This window comes from Coffea arabica, chromosome 11c (genome assembly GCF_036785885.1).
Source record: "Coffea arabica cultivar ET-39 chromosome 11c, Coffea Arabica ET-39 HiFi, whole genome shotgun sequence".
Classification (NCBI taxonomy): domain Eukaryota; kingdom Viridiplantae; phylum Streptophyta; class Magnoliopsida; order Gentianales; family Rubiaceae; genus Coffea; species Coffea arabica.
Window position 1 is genome coordinate 31,034,986 of NC_092330.1, and position 13,629 is coordinate 31,048,614.

The window sequence follows — 13,629 nt, forward strand, 5'->3', positions numbered from 1 at the left end:
GTAAATAATTTATTAAATTTGTATTACTATAAATACTAATTGGTCACTCATAATATAACGACGACTAAATATTTTTCTCCCAAAATACCTATTGTCATGATATCAGAGCAAAAATCCTGGAGTTAGTGTTAAACATCTAGCAAAAGTCGTGTTCACGCAATATTGGTCATCGCATTACTGTTCACACGTACTGTTCAAAGGTACTATTCATCGCGAATTTTGACTACCTTTTTGTTTGAAGTGCTATTCACTATAGCTGAAAGTTTATCAAAAAGTATCATGACGTCCGCTAATATTATGCCAATGATGATGCCTCAAATCATCCGTGAGTGCAATACATTTGTAATAAGTTGGGTGCTTATGATATATATGGTCCAACTTGAGAGGGAGTGTTAAGAGAATATAAGTATCCTTGTAGATAATAGATTAATAAGGGTATTCTTGTAAATAATTTGTTTGGCTTGTACTACTATAAATATTAATTGATCACTTATAATATAGTGACTAGATGTTTTCCTCCCAAAATACCTATTGTCAATAAGCTGAAGTCGTTTGCGATGAAGCTGAATGAACTGCTCGAGCTTGCGTAACCAATCCTAGTGGGACTTGAACTTTATCGGATGACATAGCTTGATGGCATAGCTTGACTCGTATCACAAGAAATAAGAACAACACAAATTAACTTGTCCCAACAAATATAAACGAATATAGGAACAAATCTATGAAATTCTGACGTTCATAAAAACCAACAAAAAGGAAAAAAATGTGATGGTAGAATGAAAGAAATACAATGAACATGGCCAACAAATCAGAACAGAAGAAAACTAAAACTTATATAGTGACAAGAGCAGTCACGTTGTAGTTCTGGATTCCTAAAGCAGCTTAATTCTATGATTATAGCCTTAGAAGTTCATATGAAGACCCCGGAGATGTAGTATATGACTCTGGTTCAGCCTACGGTAACAATATTTGCTTATTCATGCCAGGGTAGGTCTACAACTATAAGCAAATCAACATATACTCTCTCTAATAATTCAATATACGTAGCTCTCACTCACAACTAGACAGCTTCTCAGAACCAGAAAAAGAGACCCAAAGCAAAGAAACCATCTCAGTGACACATCAAGTTACAACATGCATAAGCCATAAATCACGAATGCACTGTGCTCCAACAGTCTAAGAATGTATAACATGAGAACCCCCCTCCCTTCCCCCGCCCAAAAACACATCTGGACAACCCCTTTCACCATTTACGAAAAAAGAACAATTATAGTAATAAATATTAACGCCACACACTGCACGTCCTGATAGCCAAACAGTCTGAAGCCTCAATGGAAACAAAGGCCACATAACATAAGCAAACTTCTAATACCCAATGCAGGAAATGAAGCTTACCACAACAAATTAAGAGTAACCAAATTAAGGGACCAGAGGTCTTGAAGTAAGTTTGTCTCCATGAAGTGTAATTTTCCAACAATCAGCTTGGAGCATGAAAACAGAAAGCTTCTTGGGCACAACTGCAATTGATACAAGTAATACAGTTAGAAATCATACTAGTAATTTTGAAAAGCATTTCAAATGCGAAATTTTTGAGCCACTCATGTGGCTAAAGAAATCAGAAAACAGAAGCATGCTTGTTTGGCAACCAGATGATATTTGTTCATAGTTCTAGCTAAGCACCAGACAAGCATTATCTTCCTGGTAAGTTGCTTCTCAAGAAAAAAATTTTTTTCCTCAATTTGTCCAAACTTGGCAGATTAGTCACGGGTTTGTCCTTGTAATGTGTTAAGTTACGGTTCTGGCAAAAGTAGCAGGCAAGCCTTATTTTCTTACTGAGTTACACTGGGAGAAAAGTTTCAAATATTGATTTGTCCAAACTTGGCAGATCAGTCACAGATTCGTCCCTGTAATGTGTCAATTTACCTGGGAACTCAAAAGTCATGTTCTCCATTTTAAAAGAACATTAAAAAAAAGGGCTAACTTAGAGCTATTTATCAAAACTTTATCAACAAAAGAGAATTATCCAGGGAGAAGCTAAGAACAGGAAAAATAGTAGGTACTTATTTACTTGATTATAATTGAAATATTCTGTTTGAAACCATGCGCAAAATAACTTATAAACTCAAATTCATATTCTACATCGTTTTAACTTTAATACAACAAAAAGGGAAAAAAAAAAGAGCTAATTCAAGGCAATTTATCATAACTGTGCAACAAACCAGGATTTTATCCAACAAGAAGCCAACAACAGTAAGGATTGTAGATATATATATATATATATGATCTCAGAAATCTAATTGGTGATTAAAAGTTTGAAGCCATGTGCAAGATTTATAACAAAAGCCAGACCATAAATTATAAGCTCAGGCACAGCCCACTAACGTGACATGTAAATAAAATACACACAGAAAAAACTTCCTCATGATTGTTTCATTCCCTAAACCATTCAGATGAGAGTTTCAACAACAGTTAACTCTTATAACTTAGATGCAAATGCAACCAACAGAAAATCCTCAAAATTGCAATCTTTAAAAAAAAAAAAAAAAAAAAAAAAAAAAGAGGGGGCAAAGAAAAACAGAAATTGCGCATTACCTTGAAACTTATTATCTTCTGTAATTATTCCAAATGTTTCAGCAGTTTCGCGAATCATGATACCATGAACTCCATGTAAGGCTTCTATTTTGCATTCAACAACTGCAGAACACTAACTAATCAATTGGAATACAACATGATAGAAAATATGCCACAGATTCATTAAATGTTTTTATAAAATTTCTTCCCTGTGTGTTGCAACTCAAGTGTGGCATACTTTCTAATAGAAAAACACCCACTGCTTTGTTATAACCATCTCTTTGAAGGTTAAAGTACAATTACAAGTAATATATCTATATTATATGGAAATTGAACACAAGCCTAAATAAAATAAAATAAAAAACTCACTCAGGGAGGTGTATAATGAGTTTCCACATATTCCATGTCAAGATGCTCAGAAATTTCCTTTACCACATGCTTAGACGCATTACCTAAAGCCATTTAAGGTAGCCACTATGATTCTCTAACAGCAGGCAATCTTTTAGTTTTTCAAAAGTAATTAAAATCTCCTCTCGTCTTTCAAAGATACTAAACCAAATTTAGTTCAAACCAGGAGGCTGCCATGAAATTAATAGATAAGGTGCTAGTTAATTGAAGAGCCATTCGCTTAGCACAGTTTGCCACATAATTTGGCAAATAATTTACACAGAACTAGAGCAGTTAGAGTTCAGTTTATTACCTAAAATGACAGAACCATGTAAATCCGCGTTGAGGAGACATTGGGCCAATTGATTTTTCCTGCAGTATTTATGATCACAGATTAAGAGCAGAAAATACTTGCAATGTATAAACCTATAGACATTTGTTAAGTAAGGAGATCACTTTTGACGAAAGGGATTGAGCACATAGCCGGCACAAAATCAGGAAAGTAAGAAATGAAAGACACTAACCCAACATGCTTCAGAAGCTGACTTATATAGCTTTTCCACATTTCATGCATCGGCTTAAAGAGTTCAAAGCTGCAATATATAGGGCAGTGAGTCATAAAGAAAAATCAGTATAGTGAAGAATACTCAAGTACTTGGTTGTGCAATCATCATGGTACTATTAAAACACCAAGATTAATGAAATAACAGAAATAATGAGCGTTGACAATTAAACAACAAATTTTTTTCCGAAATCCCTACTTTGTTACTTTGCAAGAAATCGTGTGACATGTAAATAACAAACAACAGAGGAACGGAAGATGAACAATCCATCCTGGACTAAACTGTCAGCTTAAAGAACAAAAAAAGAGAACAAGAAAGAAGAGGAATGATGAAACAAAAAGCAGAAGAATATTGATGCGATCAGAACCTAAACACTAGATAAAGCTCATAGGTATTCAAGAAAACAGGCCCAAAGGATTAATCTCAATTAGACAAATTATACATGGCAATCAATTATCCAAAATAAAGCAAATTTCAGAGTAACTTTTTCCATTCGGAATGCGACTTAGCATGGTGCAAAGTAAGCAGCCAGTTCTATCTTAGCTAAGAGAGTCCATACTAAATTATCAGTTCAGCTGTGAGCAAGTAATACTGAGAATTATCATGGTTCTTTTACATAACTCTATAAAAGGTACACTTTGGGAGTGCCCAATAAAGCAAATAAAAATTTAGATGCAAGTAGAGACTCGCGTCAGAATTTAAAACTTTTTAAGTATGTAGTATTTATAAAGAGGAGATAACAGAAATTTATAATGGTCAAATACATGAATCGTGTTTAGTGCTCAATCACACCAAATACAGGTAAAAGAAGTTGAAAAGCTGAAGATACAAAGAACTACAACTGCATCCCAAGTGAATTTTAACTACATGATAAATGAACATTGCCAATATGTTAAGTGTGCGATTAAAAAATCAGAGGAGAAGGTTAACTGACTTGTGAAGCTGTTGAGGCAAATGAAATGAACCACACTTTTTGTGTTGCTTCAGAGACATGTGCCTCTTAGATCTTCTGGAATGTGTTTGTAGAGCACGAACTCGTGCAGCAGCAGCTGTTCCACTTTTTTGGACAAAGTTATCAAGAAGGATCCAATTGTCAATTTTTATGCTTTTAGATCCTTGCATGTACTTGTCAGCCGCATCACCATGTTGAAAAAGGTCGTGCAATAGATAATCAACTATGGAGCGCTTATCAGAAATCTGCAACAAAATACCATGGTGTCAAAAAAAGAGAGATGAAGCTACTGGCTGAATCTCACTGTATATTGTTGGTTGAAGCAATTAAAAGAGTTCAATATAACATATGGCAAGAAAATTACCTCATCACCATCTCTAAGCAAATTTTCTTGCACGCTATTGGAGAGTCCAAAGTATGCCGGATCACTTGCTTCTAAGTTAATGTATCACAAGGGCAACCACAAAAAAATATATAAAAAAAAAAAAAGAAAATGTTCCTCACTTCCACAAACAGAAGCAAACATCTCCATAAATTGTTCCAATATTTACGCGATCAAAGAGAATCCAAAAAAAGGTACCTTCTTTACTTGTATGAGACGAGAAAGAAATGCTTCCTACAGCAAGGACATGAATGGTGATGTGATTAGACATATAAAATAAAAACTGACTAATACAATTCTTAATGTCTATCACCCTTTTTGCAGAAGACAAGAATTAAACAGCTTTTTAGAGCTGGGAGACACGCATATTAATTTTGTTCAGTTAACCACTAAAGCAACTGTAACCAACAAATAACAAGCCTTTAACTTATTAGGTTAATTGGATTGAAACAAATATTAAGAAGCACTCATAGAACAAATCATAACTTTCAATCTGTCAACCATAGATTCCACTCGTTCTTTTTCCAAGTAGATATTTAGAACTATCATCTCAACAACGCAAAACCGCAAATGACAAAATTGAAGTGAAAATTCTGTGCAGCTAAGAGAACCAATGTTAATAATCATACTCGTTAAGGAAAGAGACCTTTCTTAGCTGACAAACTCAAGGGAGCCGCAATGGCCGATGCATCAGTAGAGGGATGACTAATGCCAGACGGGATTTTATCCTTTCCCTCCTGGACCCTTTTCTTGCTCTTCTTTTGCTGAAGTTCATGCTCTGCTTCTTCTTGAGCAAACCTTCTTTGCAATGCATCAAGAGTCCGTTTTCTTCGCTCGTCCAAACTTGTATTGCTTGCCATCAGAATTGTACACACAGCCCAAACAAAGTACAAAAATCTATAGCCAGAAAAAAATTGACAATCAACCAGGAAAATCAGGTGTAAATTAAAGCTTAATTTGATAAGAAATCTGAGTTTAGCTTCTCAGGGGAATTTCATCGAGCAGTTGTCTGACATGTATGTATAGGCAGAAAGAACAACCTTCCACTTTTAATCTACAGGTTAAACGACACCGCTTTTGATTCAAGCAAGGTGACCTGAGCTTTCTAAATCCAAATTAGCCCTAGAAAAATATGGGTCGGGTTAAGAAACTACATTAAAGAAATCCTAAAACTACATAACTAGATCACAATAGGTAGACTCATTTGTTTTTCAGAAAATTATACAAAAGATAAATACCTAAGGGGCAACAGCATTTAAAATGGCCCATACAAAACAAATGACCAGATAATTGTAGAGTCAGCTATTATAGGCTAAATTCCAAGTGAAAAATGAATCCAAGTGAAAAATTACAAAAGAGCCAGAAACCCATGGAAAAAATAATGTAGCTAAAAATAAAAAAAAAACAAAACAATAATAATCTGCTCTTGATCTTCATGGTGGTAATGAACAAGAGACTATTCTCCATATTATAATGTTAAAAGTCCATTTCCATTGATTTTGTTCTGGACTGGGCAGCACAATTCCTGTAACACAATCCTCTTTCCACAAAATTTCATCTAATTCAAGGAGGGTGCATTCACAATGAGAAGCCCTAGGCTGTGCTCATTTGATTTCAAGCCAAGTATCATAAGGATTTACTTGGAGAACAAAAAAAAAGAACAGTTTCTTTTGATAATACATTGAGGTGAAGTTTATAAAGCAAGGCTTCTTGTTACTAAAGAGACAAAACCAAAAGTTCTTTGGCCACAATAGTAATGATTGGGTGACCATGATTTTTTGTTGTTGCAATTATATTTCCATCAGTTTCATTAATGCAAATGCTATGCCAGCTAAGAATACTAGACTCAGGCATTACAGTAAGGAAAGATAAGCAGGTGAATATTCACATAAAAAAGCACTATATAAACCTCATACCATTTTAGCAATAGCAAGCACATCCTTGCTAATTAAAAAAATATCATGACAACCAGCTTATAATTCAATAAATACAAGAACAGAAAATCCAAAAGGCACAGACTGGACCGCAAACCAGCTTGTTATTCAAGAAATCCCAGAACACAAAATCCAAAAGGCACAAACTGGACCATATATGCATACATACACATGCACATATATATAACTCATCAAGCATGGGAAACACAGCCCAGCTGCAAAGTAGCTAAATCTATACACTATATGTCAAATTTCCTGAAAATAACAATAATAAAAAATAAAGATACATGAAGGTACTAGACTTCAACAAGGTAATCAATCCACGTTACATGATACCTATAGCTCCAACAAGCTGTTGCACAATTTCAAATTTGTGCAAGACATCCAGAGGCACTAATTGTAAAGGAGCATGATGTGGGACCTCCCATAGCACCGATGTCTTATCTGGAAACAAACAATTAACCAGTATCAACTTCCCTCATTCACAGCAGTACGTATACCTGCCCAATTGTATGCAGGTTGATCAAATCTCATAAATGAAGAAATAAGTATTTACAGGCTTCATTTTGATTTCAAAAGATACAAATACACAATTTACACATGAGGACATTGCTGCTTCCAAACAATCATACTGATGGCATTAGCCAAAGAGAATAGGAATATCATAGGACACGTTAAGTCGCAGAATAAATATGGCTTACCATATCTCCAAATTTTACAAGAACTCTAACTGATATTATAAACATTACTTATCCAGGGTCCAATAGAGCACAGAACTGTTGCACAAAAGAAGACTTAAGAGCTTCAAGATTCACAGTGTCAATGGTATTTTCAAGTACATCATATGAGATCAAACAATATAATCCAGGACTCAGCATTGGTCAAGATTGAAGACCATGCTTAGAAATAAGTGGACTGTGATTACATACTCAGCAGAACAACACTAGAAACTATCAAACAGATTCAGCAATGAAAGATCACCATAGAGCTGAGAAAATGAGCACAAAGAATCTTTTGTTCAATCAATGCTACTATTTACAAGACCTGCAAACATGAATGAAAGGACTATTCCTAATCAGCATCTGGAACTAAAAACCTCATTATGTCAATACCCATAGGGGAAAAAAATCCCATCAGAGAGAAATTCAAGAAAAAGAAAACGATTGTCAAATCTCTGAAACAATCCTAAAGGGAAAAAAAACCATCTTGCATTGTACCTGGAACTCCAGGAATGATTGGAAAAGTCATGGATTTTTAAACGCGTCAATATCAGGTTTATGGGTTGAACTAGGTCTCTAAAATTATAACAAGGAATGACCTTGAAATAGATAAGCAGTATTCTATTTAAATATCACAGGTACACATAAGAACATTTATGAGTTATCAGTGTTTGAAAAAGGTAAGAAATTGAAAGAAGATTCCTTTCTAGATTAATCAAACAATTGACTCCAACATCCTCATGAATAAGAGCCAGCTTCTTCAATGCAGAATGATCAGAGATTACTCAACAGACCTAAAAGCTACAAGGAAAAGGCAGCACGTGCTTCATTCAATTCAATCAACTCAGTTATTTTAGACAGCAGAGTACCAGTTATTAATAGCTCTAGCAACATTTTGGGTTCCCAAACAACACGGAGCAACAAGGACAGTAGTTCACGGAATTGAACGAATATGAATGGTTACAAAGTCTTGTTTGTAGACAGAGTCGACAACATTGACATGAAGTTGAGACAATGTTAAATAGGTTCCAAAGTAAAATGTAAAACACGCAATCATAGATACTTTAAAAGAGATTATTGAATTGCAGCTGAACTAAACATTTTAACAACATTTTTAGATCTAAACGCCACTGTTTTATTAAACAACATAAAACAGGCATAGCATCTTGGACACCAATAATTGCTATAACCAACAATCATAAGAAACTACAAATAGGGGCAGTTGGACCAAGTTGCTTGCAAGCTGCTTGCAACCAGCTTGGTCAACAGCTCAACTCAACTCAGAGTTGACCAAGCTTGAGTTGAGCTAGAATGCAGCTTGAGCATCACTTGAGTTGAGCTCATAATTCATGAAAAGTTTTATTCTATCTATTCTTGAGAAAAACTAAAATCCATTATTCCATAATGATTGAGCTCAATAGGCTTGAACTCAGGCTCAAAAATCCTTGACTCATTCTGTAGCTTACTCAAGTTGAGGTGGAGTAAGTTAATTTGTCCTTTTTTAATCAAATCAACCTTGAGCACAAGTTTAGGAGCTCGACTTTGAAAATTCAACTCGAGCACTCCAATTTTGGTACAGTTGACTCAGCTCATTAACACCCATATGCAATACTAGCCATGGTTAAGACATCGGTGCATTCAACAACATCAAACATCACAAACACAACCACAAATACACACACACACACACACACACACACATAACGTAACCACATCTTAAATGTACAAGGAAAAAATAGATCAAAGTTTCTGACATAGCATATACATCAAAAAACCCAGTACACATTTTTTACATGTGCTACTAATTAAAATGGCACATTTATGACATCAGAACAACTAGTTAACACCGAGCCAATGTCGCCTTTGATTTGGATAAAGAAAATAACTTTCCTCTAAGACTTGTTGTACTTCGTAGATAAACAGCTTTAGGTTTCACAATATGAAATTCAACAGATACTTAAAGAACAAATCTCGTAACTGCTTTCAATATCTTCAAATTTAGAAACTAACAGGAAAAAATAAACAAAAACAAGAAAAAAATATAGAAATTGGAAAAGATACAACAGAAGAAGAAACATCAAGCCAGAGCATCACTCCAGCTTCTTGGCTTCGCCATTTCATTGAAAAGACAAAAAGAAAAAGAAAACTTGATCTAGTACTTACAAACTAGTAATTATCCAAGTTCAAGCAACCAAATCCATACTTAATAAAAGTACATCAAAATCATAACTTTTCAGAAACCCTTTATAGAATTTAGCAATTCCAAGATAAAAGAACTTGACAAAAAGCAGATGAAGACCTACCTTCTTGCTTTTCAAGTAGGAAAAATTGTCTGATCAGCTTAAAACTGAAGTCTTTTGATCATCTAAGTAAACTTAGCACAAAACCCTGCAAGATTTCAACCAAACATACACAAGTTTAGCACTCTGTAAAGACAGCAATCTTTTTGCTGCTGATGGAACAATAAAAATTCAATCTTTCTGTTTTATTGACAAATAAATGCAATGTTGGGCTCAAGTGAGAGCAGTAAAGAACAACAGCATCAAAGGATATCCACTAGTAGCATATTAACTGAGCATAGATTACCTTATTTCTTGTTTCCTCTTCTGCTTGGACGAAAAATCAAGAGCAAAGTCAAGAGAAAGCAGAGAGCTGAAATTGAAAGAATAGGGGATTTTCAGACGAGGGAAAGAAAAGGTTTTTGTTTCGAGATAAGAAAGTGGGCGCTTATATGTCTTTGCCGTTCCCACAGTTTCTCACATTTACGGTAGGAGGAATTACTGTTTTAGTCCTCAAAGTTTTGGACTATTTCACTAGGGGTGACAATGGGTCGGATCACGGACTGGTTATTCGGGTTGAGATTCGGGTATTTTAGATAACATGTTAATCCGAACCCGATTCAAAAATTTAAATTGGCCAACTTTCTTGACCCGAACACGACTCGTTAATTTCGCGGATTATCTGAACCCAACTTGAATAACCCGTTTATTTAACTTTGTTTTTATTTTTTTAACCTTCTTACTTTGGGAATATGGTGGTTTTTTTTTTAATAATGGAGTTTCCATAAGACTATAGAAAATTGCAGCCCAATCTCATAGTAATTTTTTTACTTTTCTTTTTGTACAAAAATAAAATCATGAACAAAAACAAAACTACTATACTTTCACAAATAAAATACCTTATTTTTGCATAATATTCATGATTCTGTTCTCGTAATACTAATTTATAGCCTTAGTTAGTTTTCTTTTTATTTATTAATTAAATTATAAAATCACATATTAAATGGATCAATGAGTCAAACGGGTCAACCCTTGTTGACCTAAATTTGACTTATTTGCTTAGTGGGTCATTCGAGTTTGACCTGAATTTGATCCGAACCCGTGAAGAATAAACTCATACCTATTAATTTCGTGTTAGATTCGAATCGTGTTTTTGGATCGTATCGAAAATTGCCACCCCTATATTTCACTCTAGTACTTAAGTTTTGGCTTTTTGGGGAAATGAGTACTTTGAGTTAAGATGTTGAGAAATAAAAAAAGGAGAATGGTAAATAAGTAAATAATCCAACCACGTAATCTGAAATTTTATTTAACTAAAAAAGTAAGAAAAGATTTAGCATCCTTTGAAAATTAAAATGACGTAGAATTTTATTTGTTTTAACCTTAATAAAATTTTTAAAATGTTTATTAAGGTTAAAAGGAATAAAATTCTATGTCGTTCATAACCAAATAATGTATATGTCAAACATCAAAATATATAGGGAAAAAGCAACCTATAGAACAAAATTTACCAAAAAGCTAAACACTTTTCATGCTAGCATAAATGGTTTGATTGTATTCAATAGGAAAAAAAGATTAATTGTGAATACTTTGATTTATTACTGTACATCAATACATTTATGTTATTATAATCTAAAGAATATTTTGCATTGTAATTAGTATTAATTTTTCCTAAGAGATTATGGTGACTCCAAAATTACGTCATGTACAAATGCTTAAATTATTGATCTTTTTGATGATATAATTGTATAATAAAAATAATTTAAATTATAAAGTCAATTATTGATATCTAATCTTCTTTTAATTGAAATTCTATACAATCTGCATTATTTGCAACTTTAATTTTCTATACTATATTTGTTATTGTGATTAGAGAACCATTAGTGTATGTTTCATAGTGTGATCTATATTGACAAAGAAAACATCGATTGCTCAATAATGATTATTATACACCCTTTTTTTTTTACAAAAATTTAAAAATAAACAAAGTGTTCCAGTATCAGATAATGGTTTTATTGTATTCAATAAAAAAAGGAGATTAATTATAAGTACTTTGATTTTTTTTTATAGTGATCTATGGTCATTATACACCCTTTTTTTTATATAAATTTTAAAAATAAACAAAGTGTGCTAGTATTGGATGATGGTTTGATTGTATTTAATTAAAAAAGAAGATTAATTATAAATACTTTGCTTTTTTTTTTAACCCTCTCACCTCTTCTCACACTTTTTCTACCCTCAACTGTTAGGTGAAGGATTCGAACACCAAATCTGATAGCAAGAAAAACTCTAAGATCCCTTCCTTAACCATTAATCCGACCCCAGTGGTTATAAGTACTTTGATTTATTATTATATACCGATGCATTTAAATTATTATAATCTCTTGATTACTATAACCTATGCTTTTACATAAGCAAAATCTAAAGAATATTTTGCATTGTAACATGTATTAATTTTTTTTAAGAGACTATGGTGATTCCAAAATTATATCATGTACATATGCTTAAATTATTGATGTTTCCGATGATATACTTGTATTATAAAATAATTTAAATTATGAAGTCAATTATTGTTCTCTAATATTTTTTTACTTGAAATTCTGTACAATCTGCTTTATTTGTGACTTTAATCTTTTAGGATTTTTCTAACGGGTGCCCATTGGATACTTGTTAATACAGTTAAAATCACATAACTTACCATATAAATACACATACTAACAATTATTACTTTCCTTTGCATTTATATAGTTTACCTATTTAATTTTACCTACCCTCATTTGTTTCTATTTACTTCCCCTAATTAATGTTATATTTCCAAAAATACGACACCTAAAATATATTTTAATAAGTGTCCAATGGGCATTCATTAAATAGACCCAATCTTCTATATTATATTTGTTAGTGTGATTATAGAATGATTAGCATATACTTCATAATGTTATCTTTATGGTGTAGTCGCCAAAATTGCGATAATTCATTTTTGTTATCTTTATTTTTTACCTTTTATTCTTATTTTAAGTAAAATCATTCTTGTTTGGTTGGTTTTTGTAGGAAAATGAAGGAAAAGAGGAAAAAGAAAACAAAAAGGAAAAATGAAGTTTAAAAAAAAAAAAAATTTCCATGCGCACGCGCGCTTCATCTTCTCCAACAAAAAATGGGAAAAACAAACTCGAAGCTGGAGCAAATTTCTAAGATAGCAAAGTTGAATTTTTCTTCTCTTTCTTTTCCCCCAAGCATACCAGTACAAAGTGCCACCTCATTTCTACAAGAATCATGAAGAATTCTATGGAAACAAAGCCATCAAATGGCCCAAAAGACACTAGCAAAAACCTACTTCATCCTCACCATTGAGAGGAGGGTTTTGATAGCTTAGGGCCATTTAAAAAGGAAAGAAGGCGTTTCTGGAGAAAGGGGGGGGAGAAAAAATGGCAGAAAAAAAGAGAGAAAATTTTCTTTTTTCTGGAAAATTTTCCAGAAACAGGCTGGTCATTCGGCCCCCTTTGGCCTCGATACAGCTTCATCCAAGGAGTTTTTGACTTCTGCATAATCTAGGAACTTGGTAGAGCAAGTTTCGTTTAGAAACTTTCTGGAAACAACGTCCAAAAACCCTTCGAATTTGGCCCTAAAGTTGCTGCTTCGACATTGCTGATGTTTTCTGCAATCACGTTTGAAGCCTCACTAATCCGCTTCCATTTGAGTTTTTCTAACTTCAATCTAGTCCGAAAGCAACCTCAAGTATTCTCGCAACTTTTCCTTATTCGATTCGATGTTCATGCAAGGGGGTTTGAATGTGTTCATGAGAGTTTATGTTCAAGGAGTTTAGATCTCCATTTTTACATGAT

General features: G+C 33.4%; 1 protein-coding gene across 7 annotated transcripts; it reads right to left on the bottom strand.

Moving 5' to 3' along the window:
- Positions 1-392: 392 nt before the first annotated feature.
- LOC113717243 (ribonuclease MRP protein subunit POP4-like) lies at positions 393-10,252 on the bottom strand. Of its 7 annotated transcripts, none has more exons than XM_027241967.2 (12): positions 10,095-10,252; positions 9,812-9,896; positions 7,126-7,233; positions 5,502-5,752; positions 5,054-5,089; positions 4,838-4,908; positions 4,456-4,718; positions 3,483-3,551; positions 3,272-3,330; positions 2,593-2,694; positions 1,396-1,517; positions 393-642 (listed from the first exon to the last, which is right to left on the bottom strand). In XM_027241967.2, exons 4-11 carry the CDS (start codon positions 5,713-5,715, stop codon positions 1,420-1,422), a joined length of 912 nt encoding a protein of 303 aa, XP_027097768.2. In that variant the 5' UTR covers positions 5,716-5,752; positions 7,126-7,233; positions 9,812-9,896; positions 10,095-10,252; the 3' UTR covers positions 393-642; positions 1,396-1,419. The 7 variants fall into 7 exon arrangements, with proteins under 7 accessions (XP_027097768.2, XP_027097770.2, XP_027097767.2 ...); XM_027241969.2 differs by having other exon boundaries at positions 393-647; XM_027241966.2 differs by lacking the exon at positions 393-642 and adding an exon at positions 5,896-5,977 and having other exon boundaries at positions 1,116-1,517.
- Between the last annotated feature and the right edge of the window lie 3,377 nt (positions 10,253-13,629).

Excerpts from the sequence above, each read along its gene's own strand:
- LOC113717243 (XM_027241967.2), bottom strand. The coding sequence starts at position 5,715 with ATGGCAAGCAATACAAGTTTGGACGAGCGAAGAAAACGGACTCTTGAT. Across the intron at positions 4,909-5,053 it reads GTCTCATACAAGTAAAGAAG|AAGCAAGTGATCCGGCATAC; the intron begins GTACCTTTTTTT and ends ACATTAACTTAG. Across the intron at positions 2,695-3,271 it reads ACATGGTTCTGTCATTTTAG|TTGTTGAATGCAAAATAGAA; the intron begins GTAATAAACTGA and ends AGTGTTCTGCAG.